Genomic DNA, 25,449 nt, shown 5'->3' on the forward strand with positions numbered 1-25,449 from the left:
AAAGGCCGGGCTCCTGGTGGCATCATCAACACCAGGCTTCACCTGCTCTGCTTCAGTTTCTCAATAGTTACAAACAAAAATGTCATTCAGCAGCCTCAGCAACTTAAACACCCCCAGATGCAGCTCCATTTGAACTTCTACATGATAGAATAAAAGCTCTGCTGGCAGAGAATGAAGTCACTGGAGAAATAAAATGTGAAAATTTCCTAGAGTGGGGGCTGCGTGATGGCACATGTAAAGTACGGAATGCAAAGACCCACGCAAGGATCCTGGTTCGAGCCCCTGGCTCCCCACCCACAGGGGGGTCGCTTCACTCCATCTCTATCTTCCCTCCCCCTCTTAATTTCTCTCTGTTCTATCAAAAAAATAATTAATTAAAAAATTTTAAATGGCCACAGGAACAATGGATCCATAGTATAGGCAGAGTCCCAGCAATAATCCTGGAGGCAAAAAAAAAAAAAAGACTTTCTAGAGGCACAGGGATATTTTTTATAAAACAAATAGATTACAGACAATACTCTTGTGACAAGTTAGGTAATCAATTACAGTGTAGATCTTGAAAATGTTTGGAGCGCCGGAGAGACAGCATAAGACTTTCATGCCTGAGAATTTAACATCCTGGGTTCAGTCCCACTTCTACTATAAGCCAGAGGTGAGCAGTGCTCTGGTCTTGGGGTCTCTCTCTCTCTCATCCTCAGCTCTGTGTATCTTTCTGTATTTCTCTCATTAAAATAAATAAGCAGTTTAAAAAATATTTTGCCAGGCTATGAATCAATCTGCCAATGTCTATGTCTAGAGGAGAAGTAATTACAGAAGCCAGTCCTCCCACCTTCTGCTATCAAAAGAAATTGTGGTCCATACCCCTAAAGGGGTTAACAATACAGAAGTGTCCAGTGGAGGGGGTGGGACACAGAATTCTGGTGGTGGGAACCGTATGGAATTATGCCCCAATCATCTTACAGTCTTGTAAATGAATATGAAATCACTAGTAAAAATGTTTAAACATGCTTTGGCAATAGATGATGGCTTGTCAGCTAGAAAGCACATGTTCCAATGTGAAAAATCCCAGGCCCAGCCCCTGCTTCCCTCCCGCAGAGGGGAAGCTTCCTGAACAGTGGAGCAGTGCTACAGGTATCTCTCCTTTCTGTCTCTTTCCCTCTCTTTGTCCCTCTCTGTCTGTGTGTCTCTCACCTGACATAAAAAACATTATAATAACAGGCTACCAGAAACAGAAAAGTCATGTAGGCACTGAGCCCCAGAGACAAAATAACGCCAGCAGCAAAAATAAGTAATGTTTTAAGGGGCAGGGGATAGTCAGTGGGTAGCAGTCAGGACCTGCATACATGGGGCACACAGGGGACCAGGTTTGACCCCCACCCCCAGAACAAACAATAGCTAAAACCTGGGTGACATTCTGCTCAAAATGATAGCGATGTTATTAACCTTGGAGCTCCGCTTCCCCAGAGCCCTCCCCCACTAGGGAAAGAGAGAGGCAGGCTGGGAGTATGGATCGACCTGTCAACACCCATGTTCAGCGGGAAACAATTACAGAAGCCAGACCTTCCACCTTCTGCACCCCATAATTACCTTGGGTCCATACTCCCAGAGGGTTAAAGAATAGGAAAGCTATCAGGGGAGGGGATGGGACATAGAGTTCTGGTGGTGGGAATTGTTCGAAGCTGTACCCCTCTTATCCCATGATTTTGTCAATATTTACTTTTATAAATAAAAAATTTAAAAAAATAAAAATAAAACATAGACTGCTGCAGACAAATTAAAACACAAATAAGCAGAAAAAATATTGACAACGCAGTCAGTGACCAGTGACGGCTATTTCAGTACATATGCTCCTTTGTTCTTCTCTACCTGTGTGACTATGCATGTTTCTGTACATACCACTGTACGTGCACATATGTTTGAGCACACACATAGGAAGGCTTCATAAGAAACTGGCTGACTCTACTATCCATAATAAGTGGTTATCTAAAAGATTTTTTTTTTCTCCAGGGTTATTACCTGCTTGGTGCTGACACTTCAAATCCACTGCTTTTGGTGGTGTTTTTTTTTTTTTCTTCTCCATTTTATTAGATAGGACAAAGAGAAATGGGGAGAGGATGGGGAGACAGAGAGGAGGAGAGAAAGATAGACACCTGCAGACCTACTTCACTGCTTGGGAAGCGACACCCCTGTAGGTGGAGAACCGGAGGCTCAAACCAGGATCCTTGCACTGGTCCTTGCACTTTGTACTATCTGCTTAACCCAGTGCATCACTGCCTAGCCAGGAGATATTTTTTTATTGACACCAGAGCTATTGCTGCTGCTAGATGCCTGCACAAAACAACCACTCCTGGTGGCCTATAAAGATATGTTTTATGTGTAACAAATGGTATAAAGTATCTTTAATAACCATTTAAAAACCATCTTTAATGATATTTGTTTTTCTGAGGAATATGGATCCAAAATCAAGACTGTGATTGAAAAACATGTATTTAGTTGTGTAAGGAGAGCTAAGAATAAAGACAGTTAAAAGGGCATAAGGGGTTCGAGCCCCTGGCTCCCCACCTTCAGGCGGGCCACTTCACAGGCGGTGAAGCAGGTCTGCAGGTGTCTATCTTACTCTCCCCCTCTCTGTTTTCCTCTCCTCTCTCCATTTCTCTCTGTCTTATCTAAGAAGGACGATATCAATAACAACAACAATAACTACAACAACAATAAAAAAGCAACAAGGGCAACAAAAGGGAAAATAAATATAAAAAAATACTTTAAAAATTAAAAAAAAGGGGGACAATAGGCCTTCCCTCAAAGTTGAACTAACACATGCCTAGTTCCTCCCTTAGATGAACAAAAATTCAACAAAGAACACAGCTGGAACAAGTACGCATTCTTAGAATCCAAATCATGCATTGCTGTTATTTGTGGAATTTGCACCAATTTAGTCTACAGGGACAACCTTGAGATGAAACACTCTTTAGAGGGGGCTAGAAAACAGTAGAGTCAAAATCCCTCAAAATATCCTGAACACAATCGATCAGAGTTGACCAAGCATTTTCTTCTTTCCCCATGCTCAGTTTCACTGCCACAAATTTAAAAATTAAAGCATGCCTCTAAGTTGACTGCCTACTAATGGCTCACATTATGGAAAAGTCCACGTCAGCTCTTCAAAATCAGTCTCTGGTCATTTTTAAAGGATCCTTTCATAAATATCTCATAGAATAAAATCTAAAGCCGGGTGGATGGAAACTTTAAGAAAGATGCACACATAAAAATGATGGTGACTGAGGGCCAGGGGGTAGGGCACCGGGTTAAGTGCATATAGTGCGAAGCACAAGGACCAGCGCAAGGATCCCAGTTTGTGCCTCTGGCTCCCCACCTGCAGGGGAGTCGCTTCACAGGCGGTGAAGCAGGTCTGCAGGTGTCTCTCTTTCTCTCCCCCTCTCTGTCTTCCCCTCCTCTCTCCATTTTTCTCTGTCATATCCAACAACAATAACAATAGCAATAATAGCAACACAATGACAATAACAAAATGGAAAAAAAATGGCCACCAGAAGCAGTGGATTCATAGTGTAAGCACTAAGCCCCAGTGATAACCCTGGAAGCAAAAAAAAAAAAAAAAAGACTAAACTGACCCTGTTTAAATATCTCTTATCTTGGGACTAAGATTTTTCTTAGTTTTCTTCCATATGCTTACTTCATGCATTATGTTCCTACAGAGAAAGACTTTTGGATTTGTATTAACATTAATCCTAGGTCAAACTTCAAAAATAAGCTGAAGTAGCTCATTGCTTGCTTCCTAAACTAATGCAGTTTTATCAGTCTCTGGATACATAACAGACTCACTGCTGATGATAGTGGGTACAGACATAGAAAATGCTGATAGATGAATAGATAGACAGATGGATGATAGATAGGTAGATAGATGAATAGATAGAGTAGGAGGTAGACAGCATAATGGTTATGCAAAGAGATTCTCATGCCTGAGACTCTGAAGTTCCAGGTTCAATTCCCGCACCACTATAAGCCGGAGCTGAGCAGGGCTCTGGTGTTTCTCTCTGTGTCTTTCTCTCTCTGCATCTCTCTCAAATAAATAAATAAATAAAATACTTTAAAAATAAGTTTAAAAAAGACACAGACATGTAGACAGATGACATAAAGGTATACAAGTTTACTAAGTATATGTAAGTGTATGTAAGTCTTTTATGAGTATATATGCAATAACCTTACAAACATACATGTAGAAAGTGTCTGTTAGAGGGGCCAGTGGGTGGTGCAGGTTCGAGCCCCTAGTTCCCACCTTGAGAGGGAAAGCTTTGCATGTGGCGAAGCATTGCTGTAGGTATCTCTCTGTCTATCCCCCTCTCTATCTCCCCTTTGCCTCTTGATTTCTGGCTCTCTGTGTCCAATAAATAAAGACAATTTTAAAATATACTTTAAAAAGAAAAGAAACTTTTATTAGATATAGTTAGCCATAATTACTAAGATACTATATCACATACCACATAGTATGCAGAAGTAAGCAAATACACCCAAGTACAACTCATGGGACACTTTGAATGAAGAATTCTCTGCCTGGGTCTCTGGACAGATACTGGATATCAGTTTAAATACCCTTCCCTCCAGAACTCCTGCAAATTTGCTCCAGAACACTGAGTCTGTTCCCATCTCCTGACTCAAAGAATTATCTTCCCAAAAGTTCCCTGTGTTCCTCTGTGTTGATTAGGGGTACCCCTTGCTGTGCTGAGTTTGCCTCTTCTATGGTTTAGTGTGTGTGTGTGTGTGTGTGTGTGTGTGTGTGTGTGTGTGTGTGTGTGTGTGTGTGTGTGATGGCATCCTTTGGATTAATGGAGCCCAAGCCCCATCCCCGATTATCTACTTCCTGGAAGAAAAAAAAAAATGAAGGCAGAGTTACCTTCTTTGAGGAAGAGGCTGCAAGAACATGAAATAGGGACCAGTGTTTCAGCAGGTATGTGTACCCTACTAAGAGTGAAGTAAGGAGAGAGGGGGAGGGGGAGAGGACAGGTTATGTCCAAGTAAGGTAATCTGTGGTAGACTAGAAATAGGAACTCATGTTAGCTGTCAGGCTCAGGTAAAATTAGTAAAGTTTATGGGGACCTTGGAATATACCTAAAGTAGACTTCCTAGCTTTTTCCAAAATGGAGACTCCAAATCTCATCTGCTGTATTCTTACCTTTAGGTTCCTGATTATTAAACAAATTGTTCTGCTTTATATCTTAATGCTTTTTAGCCACCAAGTTGCAGATACTACCGTGATGCCAACCTAACGTCCCTGGGCAAATGACCTCACCAATGTTTCCTGGGACCCCACCCCTCCTATCCTACAGTTTTGTTAATGTCTCCTTTCTTAAATAAATTTGAAAAAAAAAACAGCACACGTGAAGTCAAGAGGGCCAGGAAGGGAGTGGGGGCGGGCAGAGGGGCTTGTATGCTCAAGGTGATCAGTCTGCTCATGGTCAAATCAAAACAAAATAGCTCCAGAGCAAAGGACACTGGGGAAGGAGACAAGAGAGAGGGGTAACTCTGAGGTCCTGGTATATGTTGATATAAAAGGTTCTAAGTGCTGGTAGCCAGGCAGTGGTGCACCTAATTAAGCGCATGCAATACTAAGTGCAAGGACCCCCACAAGGATTTGGGTTCCAACCCTGGCTCCCCATCTGCAGGGGGAATGCTTCACAAGTGGCAAAGCAAGTCTACAGGTGTCTTGTTTTTCTCCTTCTCTATATCCCCCTTTTCTCTCAATTTCTCTCTGTCTTATCCAATAAATAAAGAAAAAGGGAAATAAAATGGCCACCAGGAGCAGTGGATTTGTAGTGCTGGCACCAAGCCCCAGTGATAACCCTGGAAGCAAAATGATAATAGTAGTAGTAGTAATAATAATAAATAAAATAAGATGTAAAGACCATATGTTCATTCTCCAAGAAGGCAGTGAGAATAACAGCTGTCACTAACTGAGAGACGTCATGATTTAATTTTTCAGCAGTTTTCTGTTCTTTCATGTCTTAGTAACTGAAAAAATAAAGTCTCATTTTACTTCAGCTAAAAGAAGATGATAATGTGTGTGGGGGGATAATAGGAATATTTTCTCCACTGTCTTTCTCTTTCTTAAGCAATGCATTTTTTTTGCCTTTAAAAATATCAAACATGCTCTGTAAGTCACACTTGGGCAGAGAATTAACATAGTAGCAATAACAAAAAAAACTTTTACAAAGTAGATGGTGGAGTGAGAAAAGAGATTTGTTTTGCATGTTGTTTTTTATTTGTTCAAAAGTCAGGAGAGCGTGTGTGTGTGTGTGTGTGTGTGTGTGTGTGTGTGTGTGTGTGTGTGTGTGTGTGTAAGACTATGTATGGGTGTACATATACTGTATGTTATATATGCAGTGATGTCTGTATATATCGTCCTGAAATAGCAAAGTATATGATTCAGAAATGAGCAGTCTATAGCTCAGATTATACTTTGCTCTGAATGAATATCAGAAAAACAGGTTATTCTTTTTCCAAGGAAATAGCATTTGAAAGGTATCAGTTGGTCCCTCCATTAGCACTGATAGATTTTTTAAGAACACTGTTAGCACAGCATTTGGGAGGGGGGACTAGCTGGTGCCCTTTAAAAAATGTGACTATTAAGAGCCATCTCTAATTTTCATGTAGAATTATTGCCACTCATAAATGGGACCTTCTAATGGAACTGCTAGTAAGTTCAGTCACTGTACATGGACAAAAATTCTCCCACTTTAATGGAAATAGTCAATGCGATGATCAGGACAGAACCACTTAGTAGGGAAATTGGAAATCTAATTTCAATCAGATGAACAAAAAATGATGACAAATGCTTGAAGTGGTAGCACAAAAAATGCCAGTGATTAAAAACATTTAGAACCTTTGCATAGCCTTCGAAGGCATTTGTTGCCATGGTTTTGAAAGACCTCTGAAAGCTTCAGCTGTGTCCACCAGAGATGCCAAGAAATAGAGGTTCTACACTGATTTTATTTGTCAGGTGAATTTTGTCTTAATTATCTCCGAGATAAAGGAACCTCATCCAAAGGGAGGGGGACAAGAGATTAAGTCACTGTCACTTCACAGGTAGAAAGAACTCTGCTTGGGTTTTTCTGAGCCCTTCCTCAAATAGCATGCATTCATGTGTATGGCTCACACACAGCTAACATCCCCACTGCAGCGTTATAAAGTAACCAGCACTTGGCACCAGTAATGAGATGGTGTTCTTACACAGAAAGAGGTCTACAGGTCCTGGTTCTCAGTGCCATACCTTCCTTTCATTCTTTCTTTCTTTCTTTCTTTCTTTCTTTCTTTCTTTCTTTCTTTCTTTCTTTCTTTCTTCTAATGGAAACTAAGAACCAAAGTGCTAGCAAACTCTACCAACAGCTGCAGTTAGAACCTCCCTTCCTTCCTTCCTTCCTTCTTTCTTTCTTTCTTTCTTTCTTTCTTTTCTTTATTGGGGATTAATGGTTTATAGTCAATAGTAAAATACAGTAGTTTGTACATGTGTAACATTCCTCAGTTTCCCACATAACAATCCAATCCCCTCTAGGTTCTCCTCTGCCATCATGTTTCCTGGACCCGAACCCTCCCATCCACCCCAGAATCTTTTTACTTTGCTGTGATACACCAAACTCAGTCTGAGTTTTGCTTTATGCTTTATTATTTTGAAACTTTTTTCATTAGTGATTTAATAATGATCAAAAGATTGTGAGATGAGAGGAGTACAATTCCATACTATTCCCACCACCAGAGTATCATATCCCATCCCCTCCATTGGAAGGTTTCCTATTCTTTATTCCCCTGGGAGTATGGACCAAAGATCTCTTTTGGGTGCAGAAGGTCTGGATTCTTCAATTGCTTCTCCACTGGACATGGGTGTTGATCCATACCTCAGCCTGTCCTTAGTGAGGAGGTGGGGTTCCAGGAGAACCTTTCTTTGAGAGAGTGTCTTTGGAAAGGTTTTCATTTGAAAATGACACGAGAGCTCATATGTGTGTGTTCCCAAACTCATAAGCTCTTCAGTATCCATCACCTTTCATGACCTCAAGGTCATGAAAAATGACTGCCAAAATAACTGCAAACTCTGGATCAGAAAAGTTGCCTATGGACACCTACCATATGAATAGTCTGAAGAGGAAATACAGGCTTGCTGTTTATTTAAGAAGCATCAAGATGGTACAATATGCCTACTACTGCCATTTATACTTTTACAGCTTAATGTGCTCATACTAGTGTGTTCTCCTTAAAATTACAAAGCCCTGGAGAGTAACATTTGCCTCTGCTGGGTTAATTTTTTGATCTTCCTGTATGGAAGGATCTTGAGTGGGCACTTTTAATAAGAATATATGTTGATTACAAGGTTTTACTTACTTAGAAGAGGCCAATCAGGGAAGATGAAAAGTGATCTTGGGCAAAGATGTGACTGATAAAAAGCCATGGAAGCAAAGAGCTACATGTTGTCAGCAAAGAGGAAAAAGGAATCACACATCTGAAGGTCTCGAGGAAGGAACATGTTTGGTGTCATGAAGAAGGAGAAAGAAAGCCATATTGGCTGAATCACAAGTGGGGGACAGGAGGAAGTAGAATGAGGAAGAATGAGGAGTGTTTTAAGCCATAGACAGAAGTCCAGACTTTAAGTGCACTGACCATGTGATCTGATAAATATATCTACAATAGCTCTCCTGTGGTTGCATGGATACTCAACTGTAGAAGAGCAAACAGGGGCAATGCAATAGATTATTTAGCACCGTAGACATTGCCAGGATCTCATCTTTGAGTCCCATCTCCAAAAGGTCTTGAAGTAAATTAGTTATGCCATAAGAGAGAAAATTCCAGATCTAACCCATCCTCTCTCCTCTTCCAGATATGGGTGCATACACTCAGCCACAAGGTGACTGGAAATGTGAAACTAAACCCATCCTAGGCAATCAAGGATCAGCCCATTAACACAAAAAAAAACAATTTATCTTACAAGATCTCAATAAAAAAGATGGAACATATTACATGGACCTCAAACATTTCATTAACCAAGTCTCTGCATATCCTTAGCAACTGTCCAAGGAGCTATCCAGGGTGCTGGAGTATTACCCAGCAGTTTTCTAACAGTGGGTCTTGCTGTTGATCATACTGTTGAACCTGAGACACTCATGACATTGAATTAGACTGTACCCTGATGCCATGTACCCTTGGTCTTAACTAACCTGTAAGCCAACATGTGCCTGAAAAATATCTGATTGATGAAAAGTTGAGCACCTTCTATATATAAATTAGAGAAAATATAAGGTAACAACATAGCTAGTCATATAGCTTTGGGCTTCAATTATGCCTCATGACTATCTGCAGTAATAATATAAGAGAAGTACTTAAGTCAGGGGAGTCCTTTTTCTTAAAATAAAAGATGAATAAAGATCATGTGGTGGCGGACCTGGTTGAGCACACATGATAGAATGAACAAGAATATGGATTCAAACCCCAAATCCTTGAAAAAAGGCTTTGTGGGGAGTCAGGCTACTGCACAAAGCAGCGGGGTAAGCGCATGTGGCACTAAGCACAAGAACCGGCATAAGGATCCCGGTTCGAGCCCCCGGCTCCCCACCTGCAGGGGAGTCCTTCATAGGAGGTGAAGCAGGTCTGCCGGTGTCTATCTTTCTCTCCCCCTTTTTGTCTTCCTCTCCTCTCTCTATTTCTTTCTGTCCTATCCAACAGCAATAACATCAATAATAACTATAACAATAAAAAAGGGCAAAAAAAGGGAATAAATAAATATTTTTTAAAAAAGAAAAGCTTTGTGAACAGTGAAACAGTACTGCAGGTATCTCTCCCTCTATCTCCCCCTTCCCTCTCATGATCTGTTTATAGCCAATAAATACATTAATTATTTAAAAAATAAAACTTGAATACCTGAACCTATTGCCAAATCAGCTTATATAATCCATCCAAGAATCTCTATCTGGAATATATCATAAGAAACACTGCTTCTCCACCTGCAGTGATTAATAATTTTATGGAATTTCCAATTTCACCCTTCTCTTCTAACTAGTGTCCTTGACATTGCTTTTTTAAAAGTATGTTCAACTGAGAAGTATTACTCAATTGCTTGAGTAATCAAGTTTGCACACCAAGTAGTACATGAAACTCTGTATGCTTTCAAGAGAAACACTTTACCTCTTCAACTAAAATATTTAGAGCACTAGAGTAATCTGAGGGATACTCATTTCTAGCTTTCTTCCTAAGTAACAAGAAAAAAACAGGGAAAACTACATCTTCAAAACTTTCTACCTACATGTTAAGACTCTTCACTATCTTTAAATAGCTTTTAAGGGGCAACATGATTCATAAAGAGCCAGGAAAGTTCAGTAAAATTTTTTAGTTACAAGTTATCAAGACTGTGATGAGAAAAAAAAAAAACTAGAAACCAATAAACTTCCTTTTCTATTTTCCTCTTGCATTCACAAAGAAATCAAATGGGTGGACAAGCCACAGTAACAAAATGAAAATGAACTGCTTTGTTTTTACATGGTCTGCGAATAAACTGATGGTCAGGAATGTCAGTTTAGTCTAAAGGCAAACTAATTTTGTTCATTTTTTTTTAGAGAACTCTCTAAAACTGAACCTTACCTACTCATCTTTGTTTGTGTGCTCACTCCTAAGACTTAAGATTCACCCCTTCTTTGTTTTGTACATTTTCAAACTTTTATTCTTGTTATTACTTAGAGAGAGGCAGAGGGACAAAGATAGAGAAAGAAAGATAGAGATGGATAGAGAGAGAAAGAGAGGGAAAGGGAGATGGAGAAGGAGAATGAGAGGGAGAAGGAGAGGGACAGGGAAACAGGTAGAGGCAGAGGCAGAGGCAGAGGCAGAGGCAGAGGCAGAGGCAGAGGTAGAGGTAGAGGTAGAGGTAGAGGTAGAGGTAGAGGTAGAGAGAGAGAACAGCAGAGAAGCATCTTTCAACACAGTGGGGACCAGAATTGAACTTGGCATGTGAAGATGGCAAAGCAGTCATTATCCACATGAGCTATTTCACTAGCTCTCATATTTTATTTTAAATCAGAATAATCTTCACTAAAAGCCCCAGTTTACTGTGGAACTCAGTTGTGTTCTTCTATTCCTCTATAAGATACTGCACGTAACCCACAGAATAAGTTATTTCCTCTGCTTGGCATGCAAAGACCAGCCAGCCTGTCCATTTCTCCCGCTGCCTCACAAGCTCTATAAAGCTGAGGGTGCTGTCAGCCCTCAAACTTTATCTCCAGGACCCTGCACATTGCTTCAGTGGACAGCATGAACCCAGGAACATGATAGATTTTAATGTTTTTCCTTACCTCTCAAAGTTACTAGCCCTGCCTTGTTTCCAGACCTCTTCCAGAACTCTGATCTCATTATTCCTCTCACTGAAGAAAGCTTGTATAGGTGACTTCACATCATGAGAAGCAAGACATTGTCGAAATCACATACAACTGCATTTATACACAATTTACATAATACAGTGATCTGGGAATCTATCATTTTATTTATTTACTTACTTACTTTGCCTCCAGGGTTATCTCTGGAATCCACTGTTACTGGTGACCACTGTCTCCATTTTACTGGATAGATCAGAGAGAACTTGAGAGAGAAGGGGGAGGCAGAGAGGGAGAGAGAAAGACAAATACCTGCAGACCTGCTTCACCATTTCTGAAGCTTCTGAAACAGGTGGAGAGCAGGGGGCTCAAACCTGGGCCCTTGCACAGATCCTTGCACTTAGTACTATGTACACTTAACTGGGTGCCCCACCATCCAGCCCGCCATCTATCATTTTACATATGTCATCAGTCTAGACAGATCACTCAAAATATGTCATCAGTCTAGATAGATCAATCAAAATGTACACTTCACTGGATGCAGATTAAATCTATGCAGATGAAAGTATAGATGTAGATTAACTGATATCAGTGTATCAATATTAATTATATTAATACATGAAAAGATGTATATTTTCACTATCTCTCAGAGTGAGCAGACATTTTTAAGTATTTACATTTGAAAATATCCCCTATCAATAACATATCTATTTTATTTTTTACATCTGCAATAATTTTTAGAAGTTTTATTTTATTTTTATAAAGATAAAGAAAAATGGAGGCCATGTGGTGTCACACTGGGTTAAGTGCACCTAGTACTAAGCACAAGCATCTGCACAAGAATTCGGGTTCCAGCCTCCAGCTCCCCACGTGCAGGGGGGGAAGCATCACAGGCAGTGCAGTAGGCCTGCAGGTGTCTTTCCCTCTCCCTGTCTCCCCCCCCTTAATTTCTTTCTGTCCAATCAAATTAAAAAAGACAAAAGGAAAAAAATGGCTGCTAGGATCAGTGGATTCATAGTGCAGGTACCGAACCCCAGTGATAACCTTGGAGGCAAGAGCTGGTGTGTGGGGGGGGAGATGGAGAGGGGAAGGGGAAGAGAAAAAGAGAGTGAGACAGAGAAAACACCTGCAGCCCTGCTTCACTGCTCAGGAACCTTCCTCTTTGCGCGAGGAGACCCGAGGCTTGTACCCAAGTCTTTGAGCATGGTGATATGAGCACTCTACCAGGTGCACCACCCCTCACTTATTTTTCTTAGCTTATATTGTCTTCACTATCTTGTTTAGACAGAAACAATGAGAGAGAGAGAGAGAGAGAAAGAAGTGAAAGTGACCATAGCATTGAACCTTCCTTCAGTGTGGTGATGACGGGGCTCAAACCTGGGTCACATACACAGCAAAGAAGCTCACTATCCAAGTGAGCTGTTTCACGAGCCTGCCACTGATTTTTATCGTCGTGTTTTCTTTGCCCTGTGTTTCCTATTCTGATGTCTTAACACTTAGTACTAAGTCTGATATGGCAAAAATAATCCGTTTGGGTAGTGTGCTGCTTTGGCATGGATACAACCCAAGTTCAAGAAGGACCTCCATCATTAAAGGAACCTTTGTTGTTGTGGTCTCTCTCTCCCCCCTCTCTCTCATTATATATTTATTTATTAGATAGAGACAGGGAGAAGTTGTGAAGTGGGGAGGAGGTAGAGAAGGAAAGAAACACAGCTTGAAACCAGTTCTTACTGATGATGGCAGCCGGTCTCAGAAAATGACTTATCCAAGTCTATACAAACCTGCCCACTAATTCTACATATACCAGAATATCTGCCAATACGAGAACTTTAAACGTCTGGTGAAAATAGCAATACTTTAGATTCCCTAAAATCAAATAAATAGTAAAATCACAAATCAAGATTGTTGTTGAAGAACTTTAAGTACATATATAACCAAACCATAATGTAAAATATTAATTTCTAAATTAAGAGGCTGTTAGCTAAATATTGAATAAGTAAAGTATATATATATATATATATATATATATATATATATATATATATATATATATATCAGGTGGTGGTGGACCCAGCAGAGCACATATGTTACCATGCATGAAGACCCAGGCTCAAGTCTCAGGTCCCAGTGTGCAGGAAGGAAGTTTCACAAACAAGGAGCAGTATTGCAGGTATTTCTCCTCTCTGTCTCGAGTTCCCTCTCTCCCTCTAGATCTCTCTCTGTCCCTCACCCTGTATCAACAGGGAGGGGGATGGCCATTGGGAGGAGTGGTGTTATTGAGCAAGCACTGAAACTCTGTGATAACCATGGTAGAGAAGATAAAGAGAGGAGAGAGAGGTAGAAAGGAAGAAAGAAAGAAAGAAAGAAAGAGAGGGAGGAAGGAAGGAAAAATAAAAAGAAAGAAAGGGAATAAGGGAGAAAAAAAGGCAAGAAACAAATGAAGGAGAAAGACATAATATCAGAAAATGTCTGTACATGTAATGAAATTTACATTTCATTAAAATTCCAATGGGAAAAATATATAAATACCATTAACTGTAAACTGCATCGATCTGACCTAGGTCCATGTCTACTCATTTTTAGAACAGGAGCCTGTGTAATCTCTGCATCCCTGTCAGTCTGAGCTCGCATTCCATGGTCATAGCTAGGAACATTCCAGGCTGCACTCATTTCTGGACCCGTCTTCCTCAAAAAGCAGAATATGTGACCCAGACTCCCTTTGGACCACTCCCTACCATTGTTGTTCTACATTGAGGGCATGGTCCTAGAGAGACCCACAAGAGAGTTTATGATGATGTTCCTGATGGAGATGACCAGTGATGGTGAAGAGAGGAATCTGTTAGAGGTCTAGGCCCATCATAGCTATGTGGGAACCAGGTTTCCCTGACTAGGGCCCTGGATGATGGCTGGCCTGGTAGTGACCAAAAGGGCCATGACTGATGTGTGATGGCTTATTGCCCTTATCCAGATTTTTGAAGTCCTTACTTTACCTGACAGGGTTAGACTTAGAGTGATTAGCCCCCCTGTATGTTAGCTGTTGGGCTCAAGCAAGAATTAATAGGTCATGGGCTCCTTGGAATATATCTAAAATAGACTTTCTAGCTTCTTCCAACATAAAGACCCCAAATTTCATCTTCTATATTCTTACCTTTAGGTTCCTCATTGTTAAACAATTTGTTCTGTTTTGTATCTTAATGCTTTTCAGCCACCAAGTAGCAGATGCTACCGTGATGCCAACATGACTTCCATGGGCAGATGACCTCACTAATGTGTCCTGGAACCCCACCTCCCCAGAGCCCTGACCAACTAGGGAAAGATACAAACATGCTGGGGTATGGATCGGCCTGTCAATACCCATGTCCAGTGGAAAAGTAATTTCAGAAGCCAGACCTTTCACCTTCTGCTCCCCATAAAGATTTTTGGTCCATACTTCCAGAGGGGATAAAGAATAGGGAACCTCCCAGTGGAGGGGATGGGATACAGAACTCTGGTGGTGGTAATTGTGTGGATTTGTAAACAGCCCCCATCCCACAATATTGTCAGTCACTATTAAATCACTAATAAAACAAATTCCAATGGAAAGGTCCAATCCTTACTGCATATTTTCTTTAAAGATGTTGAAAAGTCAAGGAGATGGCTCAGCACATTAGTACATAGGACTTAAATGCCTGGAAGCTGAGGTTCAATCCTAGGCAGTATCATTTGTCAGTGCTAAGCAGTGCTCTGACATCTCTCTCCTTGCTATTCTTAAAAGTAGACAGATCTTTAAAAAAAAGAGAGATGCTGAAAAGTGATCATTGAGGCTGAGGAGACAACATAACGGTTATGCAAAAGATTCTCATGCAGAGGCTCAGAGGCCCCAAATTCAATCCCCAGCACCTCCATAAGCCAGAGATGAACAGTGTTTTGGTCTTCCTGTATCTCTCTCATTAAAATAAAATAAATATATTTTTAAGTGATCATCATTAAAGACAGTGATTTTAAGATGAACCACAGTGGCCTTACATGGTACTCAACTAAAATATGAACAGTTGTTTTGTATAATAATAACAACAAATTTGAAAGGGGAGGGGGAGAATAAAGAATATCCATCCCACTGTCAATTGAAGGAAACTCCAAACCATGAGTATCACTCAAGTCTCAATTTCCATAGAAGGAATCATCCAAAGCCCATCAAAAAAGTATTATTCTGTATATATCAAACGTGGCTTGAGCTGGAAAGGTAAACGAATGAGTATGAAGGGACCGAGTGGTGGCGCACCTGGTTGAGTGCACACATTATAGTGTGCAAGGACCCAGGTTCAAATCCCCAGTCCCCACCTGCAGAGGGAAAGCTTCACATGTGGTAAAGCAGGGCTGCAGGTGTCTCTCTGTCTCTCTCCCTCTCTATCTCCCGTTCCCCTCTAGATTTCTGTCTCTATCCAATAAAGACAATAAAAATAAATTTAAAAATTTTTTAAAAGAATGAGTATGTGTAGGAAGACAAAGCTCCCCTCTAAAGACAAAAATGTAAATTTAGTTAGTTGAAGCTGCTGTCAGATTTCTGTTCCTAATAAACAAAGGATCTTTAGCATAAGTATTTTAGGGAATAAGAGCAATTGATGGGGGTAAAGGTGGTAGCGCAGTGGGTTGAGCGCACATGGCACAAAGCGCAAGGACCCCCGTAAGGACCCTGGTTCGAGCCCCTAGCTCCCCACCTACAGGGGGGTCACTTCACAAGCAGTGAAGTAGATCTGCAGGTGTCTGTCTTTCTCTCCCCCTCTCTGTCTTCCCCTCCTCCCTCCATTTCTCTCTGTCCTATCCAACAACAACAACGATAAACAACAAGGGCAACAAAAAGGAAAAAATAGCCCCCAGGAGTGGGTTTGTAGTGCAGGCACTGAGCCCCACCAATAACCCTGGAGGCAAAAAAAAAAAAAAAGAAAGAAAGAAAGAAAGAAGGAAAAAAGCAACTGGTGCTTCCACCTAGTATATCCCAGATCATGAAAAAAAAAAAATCTAAATGCTCCTGGAGTAGAAGGAAAATGTAGCTGGTAGCATAGCAGACACTGTACTAAGTGCATCATATCATGTACGAGGAAGGGAACAGGCTGACAGAAGGATGAAATGTTAGAGGGAGATCTAATGACTGCATAGTGAAGAGATGCCCCCCTATTGCCAGTCAGAGTCTTCTAATTTTAGCAAAGGGCCAAGTCATCCGAGATAACAAAGAGATGGAAGAGAGATCAAAAGAAGAATAAGTCCATTTGAGATTAGTCTGAAGCTCAAATCAGAAGGGAATACTTATCTGGACCAAGTCAAGGATGAGAGGAGATTTTTGTAGGAACAATTATCATCATATTGTCTCATGGAAGCCTCAGGGCTATGACACACAGCCATGCACCCGCCAAGCCCCCATTAGGGAGGGCATGGCTTGCATGTCTTTTTTTTTTCCCCTCAGAGTCCCAGTACTTGAAATCCTCCTCCTGCAGAATTGCTCAAGCCTGAATTTCGCCAACTAGAAGAAGCAACCGAATTCATCTCCACCTGCTCAGGGATTGGCCAGTCCCTCTTAAGGTCCTGTCCCACCTACGACTCTGCTGTCAAGAGCACTAGTGAACACACACGGTTGTAGCATATTGTACACATGACAGACCATCTGTGTGTGTGTGTGTGTGTGTGTGTGTGTGTTTTTCCTTTTTTTTTTCCCTCCAGGGTTATTGCTGGGCTCGGTGCCTGCACCATGAATCCACCGTTCCTGGCGGCCATTTTTCCCCCTTTTGTTGCCCTTGTTGTTGTAGCCTTGTTGTGGTTACTATTATTGCCATTGTTGATGTTGTTCGTTGTTGGATAGGACAGAGAGAAATGGAGAGAGGAGGGGAAGACAGACAGGGGGAGAGAAAGACAGACACCTGCAGACCTGCTTTATCACCTGTGAAGCGACTCCCCTGCAGGTGGGGAACCGGGGCTCGAACCGGGAACCTTAGCCGGTCCCTGCGCTTTGCGCCACATGTGCTTAACCCGCTGCGCCACCACCAAACCCCCCAACCCCCCATCTGTCTTTCTTTTCCAGCTGCCTCCTTCTGTGGGGATTCTAAAGAGGAGGGGGCGGGGGCGGGAGTCGGTTTTCAACATGCTATTACCTTGGATACTTCTCTTGAAAAAGGCCTTACAGCCCTCGCAGGACCAGACCCCGTAATGGTAACCCGAGGCGTAGTCATTGCACACGGCACAATAACGCGTCTCCTTGGCTGATTCCATGGAGAGGCTTCCCTTGTCCCCACTGCTGGCCAGTCTCTCACGGCCTGCCTGACGCCGGCTTTCTGAACTTGGCCTGGAGGAAAAAAAAAAATCAGAGAAAAGAAAAAAAAAAACAGTGAGTCCATTAGCATGAGAATAGCAAAGCATGACTCTGCTCTCAAGAATAAGAAGCTGGGGAGATGCAGCAGAACCACTTTATTCTGACATTTTGAAATAATGAATCATAATGTAAGCTAATCTTTCATTACCTCTTGCCGTCTGTTGCAGCAAAAGGTGTTTGCCAATTATATTAACCTTGAGGAGGAACTTGTTCATTGCCAACTCGCTCTAAAAACTGGACTGTCTACCCACAGAATATATTATGGGGAGGGTGAATGACACAAAGAAATTAACTGGTTTCTAATAGACTTCTTTTCATTCTTCCATTTTTTTTTCTTTCATTTTCAGGGATTCATAATTAACTCAGAACCATTAGAGACCTATGCTCATTCCAATTCTAGACAATGCTAGAGGTCTCTGGGAAACAGACAAAGCCTAAAACAGCTAGAACACTGAAAACTCAGAGGAAGTGATGAATAAGGTACAAAGTGCCAAAAGCAGACAATTCTGTGTTCTCTGTCACTGTTATCAGGTAATCCGGGCTATCCACTTGTATAATGATGACAACATTTGAGGACACTATTCCATATTCAATGCTCCTCTTTAAGAACATGTAGATGGGAATAGCAGTGATAAGATCAGTCTTTCACTACTTCTTCACAAAGCATATTTAAGAAAGGAAATGAAAAATTAACACTCAGAAAATCCTGGAAGAACTCCAGAAATGGTGAAGGAAAGGGGGGTTTGGTGTTGATGGTGGTGTGGTTTGTTTGTTTGCTTTGTCTTCTCAATTTTTTTTTTTTTTTTTTACCAGAACACTACTCAGCTCTGGCTTATGGTGGTGCGGGGGACTGAACCTAAGACTTGACAAAGCCTCAGGCATGAGAGTCTGTTTGCATAACCATTATGCTATCTACCCCCGCTTCTCAAAATATTTTATTGATTTTATTTTAGGGAAAGATGCAGAGAGAAACACCAGAGCACTGCTCAGCTCTGGTTTATAGTGGTGTGGGGGATTGAACCTGGGACTCCGGAGCCTCAGGCATAAGAGTTTGCATAACCATCATGCTATCTCCCCTGCTCAGGAAAGGGTTTTAAAAAGGAGACAGCTTTAAGAAGGAAAAGATGGTGATCCACCAGTGCTAACAGGTCAGGAAGATCCAATAAAGCAAGGACTGATTAAGTCAAGGTGAACTTGACAAAGAGAACACTTAGCCTGGGGGGGGGGGCTGGGTGCTGGTACACCTGGTTAAGCACACTTAGCCTGGGGGGGCTGGGTGCTGGTACACCTGGTTAAGCACACTTAGCCTGGGGGGGGCTGGGTGCTGGTACACCTGGTTAAGCACACTTAGCCTGGGGGGGCTGGGTGCTGGTACACCTGGTTAAGCACACACAGTATGAAGTGTAAAGACCAGGGTTTGAGCCTCCTCCTTTCAGGGCAGATATTTCACAAGCAGTGAAGCAGGGCTACAGGTGTCTATCTATCTCTCTCACTCTCTATCTCCCCTTTCCTCTCCATTTTTTTTCTGTCCTATCATATCAAATAGGGAAAAGAAAAAGAAATGGCCCCAGGAAAGGTTGATTTGTAGTGCCAGAACAGAGCCCCAGCGATAACCCCAGTAGAAGTTAAAAAAAAAATTATCATAGCCATAATTGTCTACACAGCAGACTTTTATACTTGAATCTGGAATATCCCAGGTTCCATCCCCAACACCACGATAAATGAGAGTTGAGTAGTACTTTGGCAAAAAGAACAAAACTGATAGCTACATAAGTAAGATAAGATAGCAGCCAGATGATAGCACACCTAGTTGAGTTACAGTGTTACAAATGTGCAAGGACCTGGGTTCAAACCCCCAGTCCCCACCAGCAGGGAGAAAGCTTCACAAGTGATGAAGCCACTGCAGGTGTTTCTCTCCCTCTCTCTCCTCCTTCCTCTCAATTTCTGGCTGTCTCTATCCAATAAATAAATACAGAAAATAAAAAATATTAAAAAGATGTATCATGTGCCATCTCAACTATTTTAAGTGTATTAAGTTTATGTTTTAAAGAAATGTGTGCTCAGAATTTTCTTTTTAAAAATATCTTATTTTATTAGAGAGAGGGAGAAAGAGATATCCGATGTATCTCTCAGCTCTAGTTTATGGTGATGCTGGGGATTAAACCTGTGACCTCAGAGCCTCTCTCTCGACTGCATAACCATTATGTTGTCTTCCCAGCCCTTATTAAGTAAATTCAGATTGGTATAGAGCTAATCTGTAGAGCATTTTCATCTCATGAAACTTAAAACTCCATATCCATTAAATAACTCTTCCTTTTCCCTACACACACACACACACACACACATACACACACACACACACACCAGCCCACCAACCTACCTGCCTCTCTACATTGGATTTAAGACATAAGACACTTCATGTAAAGGAAATTACACAAAATTTGTCTCCCAGGGACAGGCTCATTCTGCCAAGCATGGCTTCTTCAAGGCTCAGGCATGGTGTATACCAGCCTGCTTTTTGTTTTTCCTATGTAACTTTAAAAAAAAATTTATTAGTGATATAATAATGATTAACAAGATTGTGGGATAAGAGGGATAAAATTTCATACAATTCCTACTACCAGTTACATATGCCCTCTGCTCCACTGGAGGGTTCCCTGTTCTTAATCCCTCTGGGAATACGGACCAAAGATCATTATGAGGTGCAGGAGGTGGGAGGTCTGGCTTCTGTAATTGCTTTTCCACTGGATATGGGCGTTGACAGGTGGATCCATACTGGGGCAGGGTGCTGGGGAGGTGGGGGTTCCAGGACACATTGGTGAGAGCCTTCTTTTTGGAGGCTGAGTAACACTTCACTTCATGTACATATCACCTCTGTTTCTCTGACCATCTGTTGCTGGGTGCTTGTACAGTGTGAGCTGTGCAAACATTTCCATGAGACCCTGCTTTCAGTTATTTGGGATAGGTATCCAGAAACGAAATCACTGAATCATATAGTCATTGTTTGTGTTTCTCAAGTGTTTGAGGAGTTGCTCTCCAGGTTCCCACAGCATCTGCTTCTGTTTTGCATGGTCACCAAGGTTGAGCCAGGATTCCAGCTGCCGCCAGGTTACCCTTTTTCATCAGTTTCTCTCTTTCCAGCCACTACACTCTCTCAAGATTATGTATTACTCCTCTGTGCCCTACAGAGAGCCTGTGTTTACTTCTCTTTTACTTCTTTCCACTTCACTCCTTTGGTGCAGCCCATTGTTGGCTGCTACATTCCTTGTGTCTTGTTCACCCTTGAAACCTGAATGTCTATAGCACCCTGGCTCATCCAGAATAAGGTCTCAATTACTGCTGGTATTAAAGGAATTCATCAATGGCTGGGCCAAAGAAGTGATGATTTTCACAAGCAGACAGATGAAAGATGCAAACGTTTGTTTTGTAACACTGCTGAAAGATGTCATAGGAAAAGACCCCAGAGATGTATGTTGTTAGCAGCATACCTCTTTTCACCCTTTCCTTTGAGGTGACCCTAGAAAGGTTGAAAATTCACTGCAGGGTATGCAACCAAAAGGCTTCCCAAAATAAGAGGGGGATATCACTAATGTGGTTTAGAGGTAGAGCAACTTCTTGGCATGCATGAGGCCCTGGATTCAGTCCGAGGCACTGCATTAAGAACAAATCCATCGGGGCTGTAGTGTGCCAATTTTGTTGAGTGTGAGGCCCTTGCATTTGAGACCCAGTACCTCATGGGAGTACCATGGATGGCATTAGGGGAGCTTCATGAAGCTCTGCTATCTCTCCTCGCTCTGTCTTGCCCACTTGCTTCTCTTCCTCTCTCGATCCATCTTTAAAATGAAGAATAAAAAATTGGCCTGGGGAGGCGGCTCAGTGCGAGTACTGTGAATTGTGAGGCCCTGGGATTTCACTCATAGAAGGTGAAAAATAAGATCAGGAGGGAAAACACTAAGCAGAACTTGGACTGGAGCTGGTGTACTGCACCAAAGTAAAAGACTGGGGTGGGGGAGAGGGTTCAGGTCCTGGAACATGATGGCAGAGGAGGACCTAGTGGGGGTTGAATTTTTATGTGGAAAACTGAGAAATGTTACACATGTACAGACTATTGTATCTTACTATTGACTATAAACTGTTAATCCTCCAATAAAAATTTCATTTTAAAAATGTTGGACATAGGGATTACACGGGTCATATTCCCTCCCTATAAAGTGCCGGGCTAGCTTCGCGGGTGGGAGAGAGAAGACCAGAGATTCATGGCTGAGTGGGACTTAGTCCAATCTTTATTGATGAGGAATGCAGTGCAAGCTAGCTAATCTAATCTCTCTTCATTAGAAAGCCCTGTCCTTTATATCTCCTGAGGTGGAAGTGTCAGGTCGGAAGAGGATGTATGTAGGATAGGGGCTGGGCAGAAAGAAAAAGCGCGAACCAGTGGGGATTAAATGTTGGAAAACAGGATGTGACTAGGAGAGGGGGTGGAGTGGAACAGAGTGCGAACCATGGGGATTAAACCAGTGCGAACAAAACAATGATTATGTAAATAGACCACAGCGTCAAGCAGTGCAACAGAAGGGGTCTTAGAAGCAGAATTTAGAAGCAGACCAACAATAAAGCAATTTTTTTATTTGCAGAAGGTTTTTTCTTTAATTGGGTCAGCAGTAAATACAGATGTTGGTACATATGCAAAATTTCTAAGTTCTCTGCAAAACACTCCAACCCCTCACCTAGGTCCTCCTCCACCATCACACACCAGGACCCCAAAAGCTTCCCTACCCCCAGTCCTTTACGTTGGTGCAATATACCAAACCCAGTCCAAGTTTGACTTTGTGTTTCCTTTTCTGTTCTTATTTCTCAACTTCTGTGTATGAGTGAGATCATCCCATATTCATCCTTCTCTTTCTGGCTAAGGCCCTTTTGGCTTCTCCTTATTCTCACAGGATCCTAACTCACCACTCTCATTTTCATTTTCTGCATATCATACTGACAAGAGGCTTTAGAAACTCTACAAAGCCGCCATCCATCTATTTTAAGAGAAGGCTGAACTGTTTTTTAGCCAAGCAGCACTAAACATCTCTGACTATAAAATTCTTGCCCCTTTATCACCAATTTGCCATTTGTTGGGAATACTGTGATCCACTATGACTGCTAATTGTTGAAGCCAGAAAACTAAGAGGAAGGCAGACACATGTGGGTGTGTTGGGGAGGAAAGAGGAGATGGACAATAAAATAGGAGGCCTGAAAATTATTGAAACCACCAATTTGCAGAAATATATCATTCTCTTGGGATCCATGTTCTTGGAAGCTAATGGCTGAAGAGTGGACTTACGAGAGAAACTAACTCAGAACACATGGGGGTTGCTGTTAGGTCTGTTCCTCTTTCACCTATTCTCTGTGGAACTTGGCCTTATTTGTTGGCCCTAAGACCAGAGCATAAGACCAATCCAAAAATTAATAAAAACCACTGTTTTTACCTACTAAACCAGCTGTTTTGGTCTGTTTATTTTTTATAGCCACAAAACCTGTATCATCCTGCACTTTTTTTCATAAGGCTCAGATAAGAAGTAAATAAGAGGGGCTAAGTCAGGGCATACCTGCTTGGTAGCACACACATGTCACCATGTGTCCTGGAGCCCTACCTCCCCAGACCCCCACCCCACTAGGGAAAGAGAGTGACAGGCTGGGAGTATGGCTCAACCTACCAACACCCATGTTCAGCAGGGAAGCAATTACAGAAGCCAGACCTTCCACTTTCTGCACCTCATAATGACCCTAGGTCCATACTCCCAGAGGGATAAAGAATAGGAAAGCTATCAGGGGAGGGGAGGGGATACAGATACGGATACAGAGTTCTGGGGATGGGCACTGTGTAGAAATGTACCGCTCTTATCCTATAGTCTTGTCAATATTTCCATTTTAGAAATAAAAATTTAAAAAAAACCACAATATGGAAAGACCTGGGTTCAAGTTCACTGTATCTACCTGCAGGGGAAAAGCTTCATCAGCAGCAAAGCAGTGCTCTGCCAATGTCCCTCTACATCCCCTTCCCTCTCATTTGTTCTGTTTCTATCCAATAAATAAATAAATGTTTTCTAAAAATAAGTTAACGAGATAACCAAGTTAGATGGTAAGAGCTCAAAAGTTCTTCCATCAGAGTACAAACCAGATATAGTCTTTGCTTAGCTTCTGAGATGAGGCCCATTCAGGGTGGTATGCTTAGAGATAATACAGTTTGGAATAGCCCAAAATGGAAACAACCCAGATGGTTAAGAAAGTTGGGGTGAGAGGCCAGGTGGTGATGAACCAGGTTAAGTGCACACACTATAGTGTGCAAAGATCCAGGTTCAAGCCCCCCGATGCCCACCTAAATGGGGAAAGCTTCACAAATGGTGAAGTCTCTCTCCCTTTACCTCTCCTCCCCTCTCAATTTCTCTCTGTCTCTCTCCAGTAATAAATAAATAAATAAATAAATAAATAAATAAATAAAATTTTAAGAAAAGTTCGGGTGAACGGTGGCCCACCTGGTTGAGCACACATGTTACAAAATATACAAGGACCTGGGTTAAAACTCCCAATCCCCACCTGCAGGGGGAAAGCTTTGAGAGTGGTGAAACAGTGCTGCAGGTGTCTCTCTGTTTCTCTCTCTCTTTATCACTCCCTTCCCTCTTAATTTCTGGATGTGTCTATCTAATAAATAAAAAATAAATATAATAGAAAGTTGTGGTATATACACACAATGGAATGCTATTCACCTGTTAAAAATAGCCACATTTTCTCTTTTTCTATATATTGCCTAAACTTGAAGAAATGATGTTAAGTGCGATAAGCCAGAAAGAGAAGGACAAATACCAGATGATCTCACTTACAGGTGGAACTAAAGGAACAAAGAAAGGAAAGGAAACATAAAATGAAGCTTGGACTGGGTGTGGGGTATTAAAGCAAAGCCAAGAGCTCTTCATGAGAGGGAGGTGGGGCCAGGGAGAAGGCACTGAGGACCCAGCATATGAAGGTGAAATGAAGCTTAAGTTGGTGGTGGGAGTGGTATGCAGACACTTATCTTTCATTGGGAGCTATGAAATTATACCCATGTCAACAACCTTCCTGTGAACTAGTATTTCCTGGAGTCCCACCTCTTCAGATCCCTACCCCACTAGGGAAAGAGAGAGGCAGGCTGGGAGAATGGATCAGCCTGCCAATTCCCATGTTCAGCAGGGAAGCAATTACAGAAGCCAGACCTTCCACCTTCTGCAAACTAGTATTTCCCCAGGAATATGATTGGGAATAAAATAGATTTGGGGCTCTTTATGTTTCTGGATAGCATACGAAAAGATTAATAATAAAGAAGTGGGGCCAGGAAGATATCACAGTGGAAGGGGAAGATAATTGTATACTTGAGGCCCCAAAGGTACCTCAAGTGCCATCACAGATACCACCAAATGCTACAGCTGAGCAGTATCCTGGTCTGTTACTCTCTCTGTCTTTCACAAATAATAATAGTAATAATAATAATAATAATTCTTAAATATACCAGAAAGTCATGGCGAAAGGGAGACTCTGTTACAGTGCTGATGTGGATGTGAACTGCTAAAGCCCCCCTGCAAGACTGTATGGAGAATCCTTAAACAAAACTGAAATTGCATCATGATCCATCAGTATAACTCTTACATACTTACCCAAAGGACAGGCAAACACTTATCCAAAGGGACATATGCACCCCTACATTCATTCATTCTATCCATTGCTACATTGTTCAGAATAGCT

General features: G+C 41.7%; 2 protein-coding genes across 3 annotated transcripts in view; one reads left to right on the plus strand and one right to left on the minus strand.

The window, feature by feature from the left end:
* Window positions 1-25,449, minus strand: part of ESR1 (estrogen receptor 1) — a 488,249-nt gene that overhangs the window by 266,335 nt on the left and 196,465 nt on the right. For both annotated transcript variants that reach the window (XM_060205321.1, XM_007516044.3), the window contains exon 3: window positions 17,474-17,664. In XM_060205321.1, the coding sequence (XP_060061304.1) occupies window positions 17,474-17,664 (191 nt within the window). The remainder of the gene's footprint in view (window positions 1-17,473; window positions 17,665-25,449) is intronic.
* Window positions 1-25,449, plus strand: part of RMND1 (required for meiotic nuclear division 1 homolog) — a 630,052-nt gene that overhangs the window by 167,486 nt on the left and 437,117 nt on the right. The window lies entirely within an intron of this gene.

This window comes from Erinaceus europaeus, chromosome 13 (genome assembly GCF_950295315.1).
Source record: "Erinaceus europaeus chromosome 13, mEriEur2.1, whole genome shotgun sequence".
Classification (NCBI taxonomy): domain Eukaryota; kingdom Metazoa; phylum Chordata; class Mammalia; order Eulipotyphla; family Erinaceidae; genus Erinaceus; species Erinaceus europaeus.